We start from the raw sequence: 19,289 nt of genomic DNA, 5'->3' as shown, positions 1-19,289 counted from the left end.
GTGAGTTTTTAAAACAAATTAAAAATTATTTATTTATTTATTTATTTATTTATTTATAAGTGAGTGCTATCTGCACATACACCTACATACCAGAAGAGGGCATCAGATTCCTTAATAAATGCTTGTGAGCCACCATGCAGTTCCTGGGAATGGAACTCAGGATCTCTGGAAGAGAAGCTGAGCCATCAAGGTATCTTTATTATTTTTCTACACCCCTAGTACAAAGTACTTAGTTTCTTTTAACAGTGTGATCCCATTAGTAACTATGGCTTCTTTGTATCTCCCAATACATTCTGTTCCTGGCAAAACTGCCTGCTTTTGAATCTTTCTGATTGGCGTTTTGCTGATGTTGCTCACTGTAAATCTGGCTATAAGTTACAGCATGAATTCAGACTCAGTTAAGATTTCAGGACACAAGATACAGGCAAATTATTTTCCAGAATGCAATATCTGTGGTCTCTAGAGTAATCAATCCCCAGGTAATGTTCTCATATAAAACCCCACCTTTCAATTATCAAAACCTGTATTTTTTAAAAAAGATTTATTCATTTATTATAAATAAGTACACTGAGCTGTCTTCAGATACAACAGAAGAGGACATCGGATCTCTTTACAGATGGTTGTGAGCCACCATGTGGTTGCTGGGAATTGAACTCAGGACCTCTGGAAGAGTAGTCGGGTGCTCTTAACTGCTGAGCCACCTCTCCGACCCTTAAAGCTTGTATTAATCTACCCGTTATTGTTCCTATTTGGTTCTCCTAATTTTTCAAGTGACATTTGGAATTATGGACTTGGTGTCTATGAACCTCATAGAAAAGTTTCTCTTCGACAATCTTGGGCATAATCAGGTCAGACCATGTGGGAATGATGGGATAAGTTAAAGCTATTCTAAGAGCACTGAATGTTGCAGTTCCAACAAGTGACCTCAGGGTAGTCTAAAAACAAAACACCTTCCTCCCAACAACAAACAAAAAAAGCACAAAGCTAGGACTGAACACCCTGCTTTGTTCCACTAAAGGTTTTGGAAAGCAACATAAACGAGAGCTACTCTTTCCCATTACCCATGCTGAGGCATGAATGGTGCAGCCTCAAGACCTGTTCCAGGGAAGGAGAGATGGCTCAGATGTTAAGAGCACTGGCTGATCTTCTGGAGGGCCTGAGTTCAATTCCAGCAACCACATGATGGCTCAGAATTGATTCCCTCTTCTGGTGTGCATGAAGACAGAGCACACATGTACATTCAATAAATAAATATTAAATAAAAAACCCAAACACTGTTACAATTTCTATATAAACAGAGCCTACCAAACAGGCAACCCCTAGCACATATATATCAGAGGACTGCGTGGTCTGGCCTCAGTGGGAGAAGATACGCCTTGAGAGACTTGAGGCACCAGGGAAGGGGGAGGCCTGGTGGCAGGGGCACCCTCTTGAAGGCAAGGAGAAAAAGGAGGGGGATGAAGACTTGAGGGAGAGGTGATGGAAGGCAACGGCTTGAATGTAAATAAAAATAATTAAACAAAACAAAAACAGGACCTATCATAGTATTTTGGCTGCCTAAGTCTGTGAATAGAAACTCTTGATTAAAAGTACATGGGGGAAAAAAAAATAAGGTCTTTTATTATTGCACATCCTGACAGGAAGTTCCTGGCTAGTGATTTGGAGTATGTAAACAGTCACACGAATCATGTGAGACAGACTTGAGAAGATAATCCTTGCTGGAGCCTCCCACTCATCCCAGACCATGTTCCTTTAGGCAAAATACAGACCCAGAAATATCCAGTGAGAAAAAGGGATCAAGGTCATTTGCAAGGCACAGGAAGTTGAGGCTTCTATTAGGGAAGGGGAGAGTACGGCATGTTGCAAGGGTGGGGTGGGGTGGTGGTGGTGCATATGCACTCAGTGCAAGGTGCTAGAGAAGAGACAGTGTCTATGAGACATTATGACAGCTCTTTAACTCTGGCAAGGGGTACAGACTGTCCAGAACATGCAGGCTAGCTCTGGTACAAATTACATGACCTAGAACTCTATGAGGCTCTCTAGTTTGTTACAGTGAACAATGTAATATCCTTGGAGGCCTGAGGGTGCTTTCAAGGGTTGGCTTCCGGGAGCTGTGATGGTCTATCTTTTGGTGTTAGAAGATGCTAGAGGGCTGTCTAGACTTTCCTTCATTTGCTACACTTATACGGTTTTTCTCCAGTGTGAAGTAGCTGATGTCGAGTGAGGGTAGACACCTGGCTAAAAGATTTCCCACACTGGTCACACTCGTATGGCCGTTCCCCAGTGTGAATTCTTCTGTGTTGAACAAGGTTGGTAGTTCGGCTGAAGGTCTTCCCACATTCACCACAAGTATAAGGTCTTTCACCAGTGTGAACTCTCTGGTGTTTAACCAAGTCAGCTCTCCGGCTAAAACACTTCCCACACTGATCACAATGGTAAGGCTTTGCTTTAGTGTGAATTTTCTGGTGTTCAGCAAGATTGTAGCTTTCTCTGAAGAATTTCCCACATTTGGCACACTCATAAGGCCTTTCACCAGTGTGCGTTCTTTGATGTCGCTTAAGTCTGGATTTGTATTCAAAGGCTTTTCCACACTCCTCACATTTATAAGGACTCTCTCCTGTGTGGACTCGTTGGTGTCTGATAAGGGTGGCTTTTTGGGTATAAGACTTCCCGCACTGTTCACACTCATAAAATTCTGTTGTGGTGTGAATCCTACGGTGTTCAATGAGGTAGAAGTATTGTTTAAAGAACTTACCACATTCTCTACATTCATAAGGCCTTTCTGACGTGTGGGTTCTCTGGTGTTTCATGAGGGTAGCTCTCTGGCGAAAGCATAGACCGCATTCTCCACACTCATAAGGCTTTTCTCCAGTGTGAATTTTGGAGTGTTTAATAAGGTTGGCACTTTGGCTGAAGGATTTCCCACAGGCTTCACAGTGATAGGGCTTTTCCCCAGTGTGAACTCTCTGATGTACAGTAAGAGTGGCTTTGTGACTAAAAGACTTCTCACACTGTCCACATTCATAAGGCTTCTCGGTAGTGTGAGTCCTCTGGTGTGTAATCAGGCTGACAATCTGTCTAAACAGTCTCCCACAGTCACTGCATTCATATGGCCATTCTCCAGTGTGTGTTCTCTGGTGCCGCAGAAGACTAGAATGGCACCCAAAGGCTTTCCCACATTCCAGACACTCAAAAGGTCTTTCTCCACTATGAACTCTGCAGTGTTCACTTAGGTTAGAGCTTTGACAAAAAGACTTTCCACATTCACCACACTTATATGGTTTTTCTCCGGTATGACGTCTCTGGTGTATTCTAAGTGTGGCTTTCTGGCCAAACCATTTTCCACAGACATGACACTCATATGGTCGGTTTTCAGTCTGGTCCATCCGGAATGGTGCAGGTGAGTACTTGTTTAAGTCTTGCTCACAACTGTTAGATTCAAAACCCCCCTTTGCACTGCAAACTCCTGGGTATTCATGAAGCCTGTGTTGGGGGCTGGAAGATTTCTTATATTCATCTGATTCAGAATTATTTTTATCCCTGTGAAAAGCCTTTCCACGCTTAATTTTATTTTGTTTCTCACCGTTGGGGATGTCCTTGGGTTGGAGAAGATTCCATATAGCTGGGAATTTCTCTCCAATCTTACTACAGATGAAAGGGTTCCCTGCCACATGGAATATACAGCTCTTCACAAGGGAGTCCACGTCTCTCTTTAACCAATTCTTGGCTCTGTGATGCTTATGGTCCTGGGGCTTTGTACACACTTCGGTCAAATACGGCTTTTGCCCAGGTAGGTCGTTCAGATGCAAGATATCTTTCAGGACGGTGATACAGATGTCAGAGGGATGAGGCTTCTGCCTGAGTTGACCTTGCTTCGGAGTCCTGACTTGTGGTGCTTCAGTTTGTGAAAGACTCTGTGCACAGGTTTTTTCTTCAGCCTCTGCTTCATACCGATAAACTGAAATGACAGAGAACCTAGTGAAAAGCACATCAGCTGCGGCTGGAATCACCAATCATGCTTTAAATTTATTTCCCCCTTTGAATGCCACGAGCAGAGGCTATTTTTTTTTTTAAATATGCTTAGTTTTATTTCTGGACCCTCGTATGATTTGTAGGAGGCAAGAGAAAAATATTTGCCCAAGATTTTAGCTGCTTTTATTGCAAAGGCATAAACTGTGTCAGCTGGAGAGGGGAAAAAATGACATAAACCAATTTAATCTCTCAGAGCAAATCTAACTTTCTGGCAGATTTCTGTCTGAGAGACTAGATTGTGTCCAATCCTTTGCTTGTATCCAACTATCCACTGATGGATTTCATTTCTGTGGTTGGTGGGGGGAAAAAAGGAGTATCATTTAAATGTTTCTATAGAATATGAGAATAAAGACTATAGGGCAAATAGCCAGACCCTCCTTTATAGGTGCCATCTTGGAAAGGGAGGTCACTTGGTTTTATAACAGACTATTCCTACCACGAGGAACTCACCAAGCAAGCATCAATCCAAAAGGTGCAGGCTTCAGCCCTCCCTACCTCCCACACTTATTTGATGTGCACACACACACACACACACACACACAGACACAGACACACACACACAGACACACACAGACACACACACACACACACACACACACACACACACACACACACACACTGGAAACTAAAGAGACCAAAGGTTTAGGAAGTTAAAAGCTCAAATTTAACAAATAAATACAAACGGAGATACATACAATAGGAGACTATTAAAAAGATTGGTAGGAAAAATACTATGATTATATGTGTACACACATGTATGCACGCTTGTATGTAAAGGTTACTTTGATAGAAATTTTTCCTAATGAGAATTAACTAGATGAATTCCAGGATACAGACTTGAAGAGGATAATGATAATCAGGTGGGGGTGCATCGCGTAGAGTTTGAGGTCACCCTGATCTATATCCTGAATTCCAGGACAATTAGAGATACAGAGTGAGACCCTCTCTAACAAACAAACAAACAAAACAAAAACAAAACCATAACCTTTATCAAAGATTTCAAGGAGTTTAGCAAAACATGAACAGACATCAAGAGGATAACAATACGCCCTGAGTGATACCCAAGAAAATACAAATACACGGCTGAAATATATTTGAAAATAAATTTGAAGTATTTGAAATCTGAATTCAGTAAAGAGACAGAACACTCAAGCTGGAACGAGGACAGAATTGAAAAGCCCAGCAACCAACTAGAAGACTACTGAAAGCTTTATGCATAGAACAGATCAAACAGAAGACAGAATATCAGGTCTTGAAGATAACTCAACAACTCAACTAGACGACTCAACAAAAAGCCATATATACAAGAAGGATGAAGTAGAAGCTGGAATTATCGAGCCTTGAAGTAAAGAGTTAGACCACACAAACAAAGATCATGGAAAAAAATTAAAAGCATGGGAAAGGGTTATGCAGAAACTTTGGGATGCTATGAGAAGATCCAGTGCTTGAGAAAGATGAAAGAGAGGAATTCCTAGTCAATGGCATAGACAAGGCCTTCGACAGTACCAGAGAGAAACTTTCCTAAACTCAGGAAAGACACCACAGTCATAGAGATAGAACAAGCACACAGAATGTCAAATGGACACACCCTGAAAAGAACCTTCCCATGATATTTAATAGTTAAAACATTTAATATTTAATACAAAGAAATACTAATAAGAGCTATGAGGAAACACACCAAGTCACATATAAAGGAAAAGCCAACAAAACAGCTGATTTCTCAATGGAAATGGTGAAAGTCAGAAGAGCTCAGAGCAATAGAGTCCAAATTCTAAAAGTCCAGGACAGCCAATTGAGATTATTGTACCCAGCAAAACTATTTTCCATGACTGAAGGAGAAAAACTTTCCACAATACAAATAGGCTAAAAGAATTCACATCTAGCAGATCACCCCTAAACATAATAAAGTGGCAATATTTTAAAATAGAAGGGTGAACAATCACTGCCAAAAGACACAGACAGCAAATAGTGCAATGACTTCAATCAATGCACAACTTTCAATAACTTTAAATATTAATGGCTTCAATTCTCCAATCAAAAGACACAGGCTGGCCGAATGGAGCAAAACAACAACAACAACAACAACCACAACAACAAATCATCTCTCTGCTGTCTACAATGAACCCATCTCAGTTTTTAAAGATAGGCACCTTCAAGTAAAAGGCTGGAAAAATGTACTCCAATTAAATGGGACCAGGAAGCAAGTAGGTGTGGCTATAAAAATATCTGGCAAACAGATTCCAAACTAAAACTAACCTAAAGTGATAAAGGAGGGCACTTCATTCCAATCTAGGGAACAATTAACCAGGAAAACATTACTGTCCTAAACATGTATGTAGCAAACTCTGGTATATGCCATTTCATACAAAGTGCATTACTAGAATTAATGACACAGATAAGCACCCACCCACTAATAGTAGGCAGTTTCAATAGCCCACTTATTCCATAGACAAGTTTTTTAGATTAAAAAGAGAGAGAGAGAAGCATCAGCATTAAGTGACATCATACATCCAATGGACTTAATATATATCTACAGGATATTTCTCCAGATACAAAAGAATATATATATTTTACTCAGCAGCACATGAAAGCTTCTCTAACACAGACCATATCTTATAGTCTAAGAGATCCTCTAGAAAGAAATAACTCCACATATCCTACGTGGCCATAAAGCAACAAAATTTAAAGCCAAAAGTAAACAAATCTCCATTAAGTGCACGAATCCAATAAGATTAAATGTACTACTGAATGATGGGCAAGCCATAGAAGAAATTAAAAAAAAAAAAATCCCAGAACCAAATGAAAATAAAAATACAACACACAAAACCTCTGGGACACATTAAGATGTGTGCTATGGAGAAACTGTGTAGCTCTAAGTGCCTACATTAAAACAAGGCGAAAGAAGAGCACAAATAAATGACTTAATGCAGGCAACTCAAGAATTTGGAAAAACAAGAATACTACAAACCAAGATCTAATAGATGGCAAAAAAAAAATAATAATCAGAAAGAAAATAATGAAACAGAAATAAAGACAACACTACATAGAACCACAGACCTTGACCCAACTAATTAAAAGAGGACCCAAATTAACAAAATCAGAAATGAATAAGAAAATATTACTAGACACCAAAGAATACTTTAAAAAATCCATACTTAAGTGGGAGCAGTCTTTTAACTTGTGTGATCTATTTGAACTCCTTCTGGATAAACTGAATTATTGGAGACCCATTGCTACTTGGTGAGACAGAGATGTTATACAAACCTAGAACTTAGAACTACTTTCTTTTTGGTTACTGTAAAAGTTACTTTCCATTGCTGTGATAAAACCAAGGCAACTTAGGGAAGGAAGGATTTATGACAGTTCCAGAGGGATATGAGTCCATGATGGCAGAGTGGAGGTATGGTGACTGGAGCAGGAGGGTTCACATCTCAAACTGCAAATAGGAAATGTTTCACACAACACACTTACATAATACTCCTAGACACACGGCAGACTCTTGGTCTGATCTAACATTCTTAATGTCATACCCTGTATCAGCTGTTACTCATGAGAAGCAAGCGACTGTTGAGACCATCTTGACATATCCACCTAGTGAAAGAAATCAGGACTTTCCCCACAGCCCCAGTTGTTCGACTATGTAAGAAATGGATAATGCAAGCTTTAAAGATAAGACAGATAAGTGATTGGAACAAAATGATCAGTATTTTAAAGAAGCTTAGATAGAAGATCTTATACAAACAGTCCATAGTCCTCATAAGCACCAACCATCACAACATATGAAATTCTTGAAAGAGGCAGCTATCAGGTACCAGCTAGAGGGGGGCAGAACTTAGAGAAAAAGGAATTATGGATATGAACACGGTCATCTGGCTGAAGAAGGGGTGATTTTAGTTTAAAAGCTATAGTTACTGTTAACTGTCAACTTGACACAAGCTTGAATGAGAAGGCCCTCCTGTCATACCTGTGAGAAAATGTCTTGATTATATTAATTGAGACCTGCCCACTATGGGTAGCACCATTCCTTGTCTTAGAGTCTTGGACTGACTAGAGATGAGAAACTGAGCTGAGCAATGGCATGCATTAAGTCATTGTTCTCAAGAATACTCACAGGAGTAAATATGGAGACAAAGTATGGAGCAAAGACTGAAAGGCCATCCAGAGACTGTCCCACATGGGGATGCATCCCATATACAGACACCAAAAAAGACACAATATTGTGGACGCCAAATAAGTACATGCTGAAAGGAGCCTGATATAGCTGTCTGCTGAGAGGCTCTGGCAGAGCCTGACAAATACAGAGGCAGATGCTTGTAGCCAACCATTGGACTGAGAACAGGGTCCCCAGTGGAGGAATTAGAGAAAGGACTGAAGTAGCTGAAGGGGTTTGCAACCCCATAAGAAGAACACAATATCAAACAACCAGACTACCCCCACCCCAACCCCTCCCTGCAGAGCTCCCAGGGATTAAACTACCATCCCAATGGAACACAGGGATGGACCCATGGCTCCATCTGCATATGTAGCAGAGGATGACCTTTTTGGGCATCAATAGGAGGAGAGGTCCTTGGTCCTGTGAAGGCTCGATGCCCTAGTGTAGGGGAATGTCAAGGCAGTGAGATGGAAGGGAGTGGGTGGGTGGGTGAGGGAGCACCCTCATAGAAACAGGGTGTGTGTGTGTGAGCAGGTTGCTGGAGGAGAAACTGGGAAATGGGATAACATTTAAAATGTAAATAAAAATGCAATTAAATAAAGATAAAAAAAAATACTTCTGATTAAAGGATTTAAGGGCCAAAAAATGCAATTAAAAAATTTATCAAAGCAAATAAATAATTCTTAAAAAACAAAACAAGTCATTGTTCTCTGTTTTTGACTATGGATGTAATGTCACCAGTTCTCTCTAACTCTAGATGCTCTGACTTCTCTGTCATGATAGACTATATATAACCTGGAACTGTGGAGTCTAAATAAACTGTTTATCCTTCATGTTGATTTTGTCAGGATACTTTATCAAACTAAGACAGACCTACCACCTAGATCGCAGGATTTCTGCTACCTAGACATTTTGATGAATGCTCTGGGGTGTCCTGTGTTAGGGTTGCTTAGGGCAGTGCACACAGCTCAGCCAGAGGGATAAGATTCCATGATGGCAGAGTGGAGGTATGGTGGCTGGGACAGGAGGGCTCACCATCTAAAACTGCACACCTGCCAAGAAAGCAGGGGAGTCAACAGGGCCTATAGATTGGCTGTGGAAAGGGCAGAGCTGGCTTTGGTAGAAAGAGACAGATGGGAACCAAGACACATGGGTGAGTACAAGGGCCTTACCCAGTGAGGATATAAGGGTAAAATTCTCCAGCATCACATCAAGATACAGTAGCCTCTGAGCTTCATCCAGGAGCTTCCACTCTTCCTGGGAGAAGTAAACAGTCACGTCCTCAATGGTTACACAGCCCTGTTATGATGAAGTCAAGTCACTCAATGACCAACCTCCTTTAGGCGTCCCAGTTTACTCACCCACATATCCTTCCTTTGCCAACTCTCCTCTTGAGATGATAAAAAGCTTAACACATGGAGGCTAACACCTGCCGGTCTATTCCCAGATCACTATGTCCTCCCTCTGCACCCACAGAAGGATGAGGAATAGCTATGCATTTTGGACTTGACAACATAGGGCCATCAAGACTTCTTTTGAGACCAGAGGCCTTTAGGACATGAGATGATTGAACATTAAAAACCACAGGTTTTTTGTTTTGTTTTGTTTTGTTTTGTTTTAAAGTGGCTTTTTGCTGTAAGCAACAGGTGGTAATTTTTTTTTTTTTTTTCCTGGAGCTGAGGACCAAAGCCAGGACCTTGTGCTTGCTAGGTAAGCACTCTACTACTGAGCTAAATCCCCAACCCCCCAGGTGGTAATTTTTGATTCCTTTGAAATACAGCCCATTTCCCTTTGCATGTGGTGGGTCTTTCTGTACCTGTTATACCACTGAGAGAAGTTGGGGTACCCACTCTTATCCCAGCCAGTACAGTTATTCATGCACTAAGGCAAGGGACACCGTTACAGCTGCTTCTTTGCTCACAAACCAGGTCAGGGAGTCCTATTGTAATGGTTGAAGGGGTACAAAATGTCTGTTAACCAAAACAGTGTGTGTGTGTGTGTGTGTGTGTGTGTGTGTGTGTGTGTGTGTGTGACCCTGAACACAAGATAATTCCAAACACATTTAGAGATAATGGTACTCTGCTCTGAATGTCCCCCTCCATGTACTTGAAGAGTTTGGAAAGCTTTTCAATCAACTTCCGTCCACTCTGAGCTCTTTTCCTGTCTTTAATTCTTTACCTGACAGAGATAAAGACCTCAAAGTCTAGCTGACATAACTTTTGTCAGTCAATTTTCCTAGGGTTCCTCCTTAAAACCAAGACATGGTCATCCAAGCAGGGCCTGCTAACATTTTCCATCTCCATGTGTTTCTTCTTAGTCCTTACCTCTCTTATAAAAGCTTATTCCCACAGCCACCTTGAACTCCACAGTCTATACCACAGGCATCTCTTTGGGCTCCTGCATTACTTAGCAGAAGGTATCTAGAGAAAGCTTCATATATGGAGGCAAGATCCATCACTACCCAACTTCTGAAGCTTCCTAGAGTCAGAGGCAGCTGCCATCCTTTCTTAATGCCTTGCTGGCTGACTCTGTTCAGCCACCATCACAACTTGGGAGAGGACAGATTGGTTTTACACATGTGGCATTTAATGCTACCTCAACAGTCACAGATTTCCTCTAAAAAACTCTACCAAAAGTCTAGCTACAGGAGCTCTCCTTGCCACATATATTGATCCTTCCAGATGAACACTGGCGCCCTTTGAGCTCTCAATTGCTTTGAATGAAACTCTTCCCTCATTAGACACTTCAAGAATCCTTTATAAATGCTGGTGGTGTGTGTGTGCATTTTACAGACACTTATACTAGCAACTGTGTTATGTAACCTTAGTGGTTCCAAGTGTTTTTTTTCTTTTCTTAAGTTGAGTTCCACACTTCCTATGGAAGCTTTGGCCACCTACCAGATCTGCTATATTTTCGCAAGGTCCCTATAGGCTCCTCCACTCACTCAGGTGTGCTAATGATGTCTACACCTCCAGCTAGATGCCCAGTCATTAGACATAGTCATAACTCCCATCGTTACTTTTCTGCTTATGGTAGTACTATTGAGCTCAGCTTCCTTTTGGGCATAATGGCGGACTCTCATAGTACAAGCACTTAGGAGGCTGAGGCAGGAAGGAGTATCACCTGATCAGAGGAGTTAAAAATTGGCCTTCAGAACATGAAGAAGTGAAGAATAAAAATAAAATAAAATAATAAAATAAAGCTGTTTCTATTTTCCTTTTTTCTTTTTTCGGGGCTGGGGACCGAACCCAGGGCCTTGCACTTCCTAGGCAAGCGCTCTACCACTGAGCCAAATCCCCAACCCTGTTTCTATTTTCTAATCGAGCCATACTCAAGGGGAAACAGAATGTCTCTATGTTTAATTTTCCCCCGAGCTTTTAGATCTGTGTTACTAGTCAGCAGCTGAATTCCCTCTACTGGGTTTTGAAATCTTAGCCTCCCTTGTTTTTTTTGTATGTATGCATGTATGTATGTATTTTCTCTCAGTTTGTGTATGTGTATGTATGTAGGTGTACAAGTAGAAATCAGGGGACAATTTTCAGGAATCAGTTCTCTCCTTTTACCATGTAGGTTCTGGTAATTGACTTAGGTCCTCAGGCTTGGTAATAAGTACCTTTACCAGCTGAGCTATCTTATCAATTACTCATCCTTTCTTAGTTTCTCACCATGTACCCCAGGCTGGCTTTGAACTTGCCTCTCAAGTGTTAAGACTATCAAGGTATGCCTCCATGCTAAATTTTACATTCTACTCTTAAAAACCTCCACAAAAAATGAATTCTACTACCAACACAAGGCAATAAGTGTGGCCACACTGGTGAGCTTCCTAGAACACTCCACACTCACCTGTGTACAGATCATACCCGTTTCTGTACATCTGGGAATCTGTGGGAAGAAAGTTGTAAGACTCAAGGACCATGGTAGGATTTCATGGGCTCGGCCTCCCTGTGACCCGTGTCCAGTCCCGGATCTTCATGACCTTTATATATCTAAATGATCTCAAAACCTTAGTGCATAATGCTGAGTCATATCGGCTGTGGGATGTTGTACAAAGCTTAACTCTCCCGAGGCTTCGTTTTATTCTCTTCCAGCCAGCTCTAACTCTGTGCAGCTATTGGGACATTTTGAATAGCCTCTGGCCACATTGATCTTCCATTCAGTCTCGCTGGCTTCTAGGTAGTGAAGACATAGCTAATACACATCCATCACCTTGCCATTTTTAGGCTAGAATGCTCCCTGTTCAAGTGGCCAAACGTGATATTGCCCACACAAATCAATTAAGCACTTTCCTCCTGGTCTCCTCCTTCCATGCTTCATCACACTAGTTATGAGAAATGCGGACGCCATCCACGGGCTTGGCACTGTTCTGGATGCAGGAACTAAGTCTTCCAATGGGCTCTGGGACTCAAATGTTTAGGGCGGGGAGCGCCTAGCATGCAGCACTCACCTGAGCCAGGTGCTTCACAGCCGCCATCGGCTCTGTTGACAACGCAGGGGCCCGGACACAGCTACCGCTGCTGCCTACGGTCTTCTTGGCCTTCATCCTGCGCCGGCTCTCTCTCTTAACTTGAGTATAATTTGGCGATCCTAAAGCTCAGAATCCTCCAAATACCAACCCATGGGAAGTTAAACCAAAGACAGGACGCAATGCAGGAAGTCCCGCCCAGTATCCCGACATTCCCAGGCAGACATGGCCCTCTTTGGCTCAGCCGTTTGCCACTCTGCTCTTGGCGTTGTGGGTAATGTAGTTCCTATTGCTCAGGTTAGAAACAACATCAGCCCATAATCCATCCTCAGAAGGATCTTTATTTGTTTCAGAATATTTCTGCAGTAAAGATAGAGTGGGGATTTTATTTGGGGGAACCTATATGTACTCATATTTCTGACCATGCTTAGCAAAGGAATATATTTCTACTTATGGAAAGATAGTCCACACCGTGTGGCATGTTTTAAATAGAGATAATTTAGTGCAAATTTAGAAAGTTAAAACAGCAGACAGGAAAATCTTTTCAAACCTCTTTTGAAAGGTTTTGTAAGCCACTCTGCATTTAGAATGAGTGAGTTAAATATAGAGTAAGCCAAACTGAAGAATAAATATGACGGACAATGCCAAAACATCAAATTGGGAGCTGAAAATATCCAGCAAAAACTGAATAAGGCAGCCAGCTGTGGATTCCAATGGGGGAAGATCCCAGGCAGAACAATGTCACCTCAGGGAAAACCGCAGGAAAGAACAAATAGCACTATATAGAGACAACATCATCAAATCAGGTTTTCATAACATTTAGCAGAAGCTGACAGGAGTAGGGTAGGCAAGGTGAGGCAGTGGCAGGAATTCCTCACAGAGCTTTCTCCCCAAGCATGAGCTTACCAAGAGTGAATTTCTCTTTTTTGATACATGAACTTATTAATGTATTATTTGTTTATTTTGTTTTGAGCCAAGGTCTCCCTTCATAAGCCTGACTGGCCTGGAACTCACTATGTAAACTAGATTGGTCTCTAACTCATAGAGATCCTCCTGCCTCTGGAGTGCTGTATTAAGGGCGTTGGCCATCAATTGGGTCACATTACAGAAAGTTTTGTATCATAGGAGAAACAGTAGTAAAGTTTGTTGGAAATGTTCACGTTATAACTGTTCTTAAGGACACATGACTTCACTCTCAGGCTGTTTTGCTTTTCCCTCTGAATGAAAATAAAGACATGATAGCTCCAAGGTGTGGTTGAAGAGAAGGTGTTTATTGTAGATATGAGGGAGAGTACAGACTGAGGCATCTGGAAAGGTCCAGACAGACCAAGAGAGATAGGGAGCTCAAGAGAAGAAGTGAATAGAAGAGACAGAGACAGGGATGGGGTGGGAGCAAGGTAACCAAGAGAGCCAAGAGTGAGCCAAGAGATCCTGTGGCGGAGGACAGAGAAATTGGGGGAGTGGAAGGGAAGGCCCTGGTTAGAGAGGTTTAGAGTTGGGGGCAGAGTGAAAAGTGCCTAGAGGAGCAACAAGTACTGGGTGAGCCTAGAGGCCAAGCATACACTGGTATTCTTATGGGCACCACAGCTAGCCACTTGTTTCTCTGGGACTTGACACCCTCCTCATCACAGAACTAGGAGAAGGAGCATCTCGTCTCCAGACAAGGGACCTCAGAGAAGTGCTTCCAAGAAAGTGCTTTTTCTAAGTTGATCTCAAGAACCTCATCAAAGAAAGGTTTCAGATGATGATGATGATGGTGGTGGTGGTGGTGGTGATGATGATGATGATGCGTGTGTGTGTGTGTGTGTGTGTGTGTGTGTGTGTGTGTTTTATTAAAGACCCAGTACCTTGCACACGTTATGTGTTCACTAAATCATGTTTTAAAGATAAAGAAAGAATAATAGATAAATGAAATCCAAAATAAAGAGACATGCTATTTAAAGGTTAAATAATATTAAAATAGACCAAATGCATTTGAAACTACTTGAAAATACCCTAAAAAGAGAAATAAAATGTAGCATTTTAATATGAGAAGGAGCTCTGATGTAAAGAAGTGAAATATTGATATACACTACAATATAGATGAGCTTCATAAATATGTTATATGAAGCCTGATGCAGCATGCTTCATGTTGTCTGACATCATTAATATTAAATATAAAAAGCTGAGACAGTTATAGTGTTGCATGCCTTCGTTTCCAGTCTCTGCTTCCTGAATTAAAGGTATAGGCCTCCATAACCAGCTTATTTATTCTATTTTATTTTGAGACAAGGTCTTATGTAATCCAGGTTACCTTTGAATTTACTGTATAGCCGAGGATAACATTGAACTTCTTATCCTTCTGTTTCTACTTGCAGGTGCCAGGACGGCCGATGTGCCACACCATACCTTGTTTAATCATATAGTCTAAATGACTGTAAGTTGAAGTTTAAGATATATGTATTTTATAACAGCAAAAAAGGTCACCTCTCTCTCTCTCTCTCTCTCTCTCTCTCTCTCTCTCTCTCTCACACACACACACACACACACACACACACACACACCAGTTAGAATTCCTGGGCTCCAGAATAATTTACAGATAGAGATGCTTGTATAGTCATAACTGAGGAATCCCAAGTCTAACCTCTGCTTTCTCACATGTACCTCTATGAAGGACCAGATGCAGCCTGCCATCTCCTACACTTCCAGCCTTACCTATCACTTTCTTTAAAAAACTAGAGGGAACGAAACCCAGCTATACTACTCCCAGGCATATACCCAAAGGACCCTCCATCCTACCACCAGGACACTTGTTCAAGAATATTCATAGCAGCTTTATTTATAGTAGAGAGAAATTAAAGAAAAACTTTATTTCCCTCAACTGAAGAATGGATAAAGAAAATGTGGTTCATTTACACAATGTGGAATTACTCAGCGGTTGAAAGCAAATGACAACAGAAAATTTTCAGGTAAATGGATGGAACTAAAAAAAATCATCCTGAGTGAGGTAACCCAGACCCTGAAAGACAAACATAATATGTACTTATTTATAAATGGATATTAGGTGTAAAATAAAGGATAACTATGTTACAACTGAGACCCAGAGAAGCTAAGTAACAAGGAGGACTCAAAGGGGAACACATGGTTCTTACTAAGAAGAGGAAATAAAATAGACATTGGGGGTGGATGAGGTAGGAATGAAAACAGGAGGGATAAAGGTGGGAGGAAGGATAGAGGAAGACAGTATTTAGAGACAACTAGAATTGGGGGGCAGCTAAGGGATAGTTAGAAACCTGATATAACAGAAACTCCCAGGAATCTACAAAGGTCACCCTAGCTAAGACTCCTAGCAATGGTGGATATGAAACCTGAACTAGCCATCTTCTGTAACCAGTCAAGACTTCCAGTAGAGGGATCGAGACACCAACCAACCCAGCCACAAAACCTGCAATATGTTTTGTCTACAAGATGTGCTGGGACAAAGGTGGCCAACCAATGACTGGCCTAGCTTGAGACCCATGCTTGAGAGGAAGCCCATCCCTGACACTGCCTGAAGTGCCAGGACCCAGAGGGTGGATAGAACCAAACATCACACAGACACAAATACAGACACACAGACACACAGACACACAGACACACAGACACAGAGATACACAAACACAGACACACAGACAGACACACACACAAACACACACGCACAGACACACACAGACACACACACATTTGAAATGATTTCTAATGATGCAGAGGATGGAAACAGATGCAGAGACCCACAACCAAACTTTAGGCAGAACTTGGGGAACCCTGTGGAAGAAGAGGAGGAAGAATTGTAGGAGCCAGAGGGGTCAAGGACGCCACAAGAAACCCCACAGAATCAACCAACCTGTGCTCATAGGAACTCACAGAGACTGAACTAACAACCAAGGAGCCTACATGGGGCAGACATAGACCATTTGCATATATGTGTAATTTGGTTTCTTGTGGAACTAACACTGGGAACAAGGGCTATCTCTGATTCCTTTGTCTGCTTTTGGGACTCTTCCTCATGTTGAGTTGCCTCATCTGGTTTTAATATGAGGGGAGGTGCCTAGTCTTACTGCAACTTGATATGGCATGTTTGCTTAATATCCATGGGAACCTTGTCCTCTTCTGAAGTGATAGGGAGGATTGGATAGTATTGTGGGTGTGGGGAGGAGAGGAGACAGAGTGTAGGTGGTGGTGAGGGACTGGGAGAAGAGGAGGGAGGGGGAAACTGTGGTCAGTATGTAAAAAGAATAATAAAAATTGAGAAGAAAAATTAATGAATAAATGAATGGTACTGTCAATTTCTACTCTTCATATTGACTGTCTGACCATGCATTCATATATCATTTACTTGTTCCATGATAGAATTTGCAGCCTACCCTCATGACATTGAGCACAGCAGGCATGGTCAGCTCTTGTCAGAGTTTTTAATTTAAGGAAATAGTATGTAATTTAGTGTTCCATCTAACGGCTAACTAACTATATATATATATATATATATATATATATATGTGTGTGTGTGTGTATATATATATAATACTGATTCTTCGTGAATTTCACATCATGTATCTCAGCCCTGCTCACCCCCCGGTCTCCTCATATCCACCCTTTGCCCTTGCAGCCCCCCTGCCAAAATAAAACAAATGAAGCAAGCAAACAAACAGCAACAAAACTAAGCATAGAAAACATCACATTGTTGAAGCTGCAGTATGTCACAGTTTGAACAACAGTATATCCCTCTGTCCAAATATTCATTGTAATGAGTCATTGGTCTGGTTTGAGATCTCTGGCTTCTGTGACTCTATCAATATCAGATCCTCATTGGGGCGCCTCTTGATTATCCTGTTGTCTGATGTCATGAAGATCCAAAGCTTTGGAACAGCAGGACTGGCCCATTCACAAATCTCAATCACTAGTTGGTGATATAGATTTTGGGGTGATCCAATTCAGAGCCCTGGATCTGGGCCTGGGTAGTAGCTGAACTGGTCAGCCCACCAGCTCTTTTTTTATCTGCACCACCAATGAGGACTTTTCAGGATTGCTCTGGCTAGGCCACTCAATGGAGCCGCTGGCAGGAGGCAGGGCCATCTCTCCTGCTCTCATGCCCTCATGGTGGTTCACCTGCACCCACGCCTCCAGAGCCAGCTCCTATGTGCTGCTCAATCAAGGTGTAGAGCCTATTCTCCCAAGTGCCATTGACTGTGGAAGCTATGGCAACTCATATACTTTCATGACCTCAGGGCTAGTGCTTCAGACTGTTGCAGGAGGTAAGGGGTGAGTCAAGGAATGGCATCAACCCCATCCCCACGCCAGCTCATGCCACATGAGTGGGCTCACTCACCTGGGGTCAGCTTTGCTGTGTTGTCCAGGGGAGGTGCAGGGCCCACTTTCCAGAGTGCTGCAGTTAGTGAGGGTCAGGGCTAGCTCTCATGAACTCATGACCCCCATAGAGGGCTTTCCCAGATGCTGGAGGTGGTGAGGAACTTGATCTCCTCTAAGTCTTTACCACCATGTGGGAGACAAATGGTGGTATCAACTCTCCCATATTGACCCTAGGGATGTTCACCTATACCCCAGCCACCAAGGACAGCTGTATTGTGCTGCCTGGGCAAGGAATAGGGCCTGCTTTCCAGAGTGCTGCCACTGGTGAAAGATGGGGCCAACTCTTCAGAGCACATTCAATGAAGGCTTGACCAGTTATGCATAGCCCCTGGACATCCACATGGTCTCTGACAGTGGTCCTAACCAAGGCCATCCCCATCATCTCCACTATTAATATGAACCAAGAACATGGGCATTGACTCCTACCACTGCATAGCTATGGACTCAGACATGGCCCTCATTGGAAACTTGGCCTGGGACCACAGTATGGCCCCAGGTGGTGAGGATTGTCACTTACAACGGGCTACTCCTCTCCACCATAATCTCCTCCATCATCTCTTTTCATAATGCTCAGGCTGCTTCACTTCTCTTCCTTTCCTTTCTGACCACCACACATTCACACATTGTAGAGGCTCCAGCTGCAGGCTGGCCATGCAGCTGGGGTAATCCTGGGATACACCCTCCGTCCATGCTGCATGGCATGGTAGCAAGTGGATGTCTAATGGACCATTGTGCTATACTCTGGAGGACACGTCTATGGGTGGCATGGGAGGCCACAGGTCTCTATTTCCCTCTGCCTACACTGTCTGGATTAGATTTGATTTGATTTTTATGAGTCCTAGGCATAAGACAGGCTGGGTCACCAAGCTACATATCAAACTAGGATGAACAAAGGACTGCTAGCTGCTCTGGCCCTGAATGCCATGAGAACCCTTTGCCCAGTGCCAGGGGCCTGACTTCATATTTTATTCACAATCCTCTAACAAGTCTCCAAGTCTCTCTCTCTTTTTCTTAGTCTCTCTCTCTCTCTCTCTCTCTCTCTCTCTCTCTCTCTCTCTGTGTGTGTGTGTGTGTGTGTGTGCATGCTCACACATAAATGGAGGGCAGAGGTTGATGATCAGTGTTTTCCTTAATTACTACCCATCTTATTTTTTGAGCTAGCATTTCGCACAGAAACTGGAGTTCTCCATTAGGTAGCCAGTAAGCCTCTAGGATCTCTTGTCTCTGACACCCTAGAAGTGAGGTTATGGGCACATA

General features: G+C 42.3%; 1 protein-coding gene across 6 annotated transcripts; it reads right to left on the bottom strand.

The window, feature by feature from the left end:
- Positions 1 to 5: 5 nt before the first annotated feature.
- Zfp418 (zinc finger protein 418) lies at positions 6 to 12,833 on the bottom strand. Of its 6 annotated transcripts, XR_015682864.1 has the most exons (5): positions 12,630 to 12,833; positions 12,029 to 12,067; positions 9,358 to 9,484; positions 1,137 to 3,958; positions 6 to 701 (listed from the first exon to the last, which is right to left on the bottom strand). XR_015682864.1 is itself a non-coding variant. In NM_001191620.2 (4 exons), exons 1-4 carry the CDS (start codon positions 12,654 to 12,656, stop codon positions 2,169 to 2,171), a joined length of 1,983 nt encoding a protein of 660 aa, NP_001178549.1. In that variant the 5' UTR covers positions 12,657 to 12,833; the 3' UTR covers positions 6 to 2,168. The 6 variants fall into 6 exon arrangements, 4 of the variants coding, with proteins under 4 accessions (NP_001178549.1, NP_001425196.1, NP_001425195.1 ...); XR_015682865.1 differs by lacking the exon at positions 12,029 to 12,067; NM_001191620.2 differs by having other exon boundaries at positions 6 to 3,958.
- Between the last annotated feature and the right edge of the window lie 6,456 nt (positions 12,834 to 19,289).

The sequence above is a fragment of the Rattus norvegicus genome, chromosome 1 (assembly GCF_021556685.1).
Source record: "Rattus norvegicus strain SHRSP/BbbUtx chromosome 1, alternate assembly SHRSP_T2T, whole genome shotgun sequence".
Lineage (NCBI taxonomy): Eukaryota > Metazoa > Chordata > Mammalia > Rodentia > Muridae > Rattus > Rattus norvegicus.
This window is presented reverse-complemented; position numbering and strand designations above follow the sequence as displayed.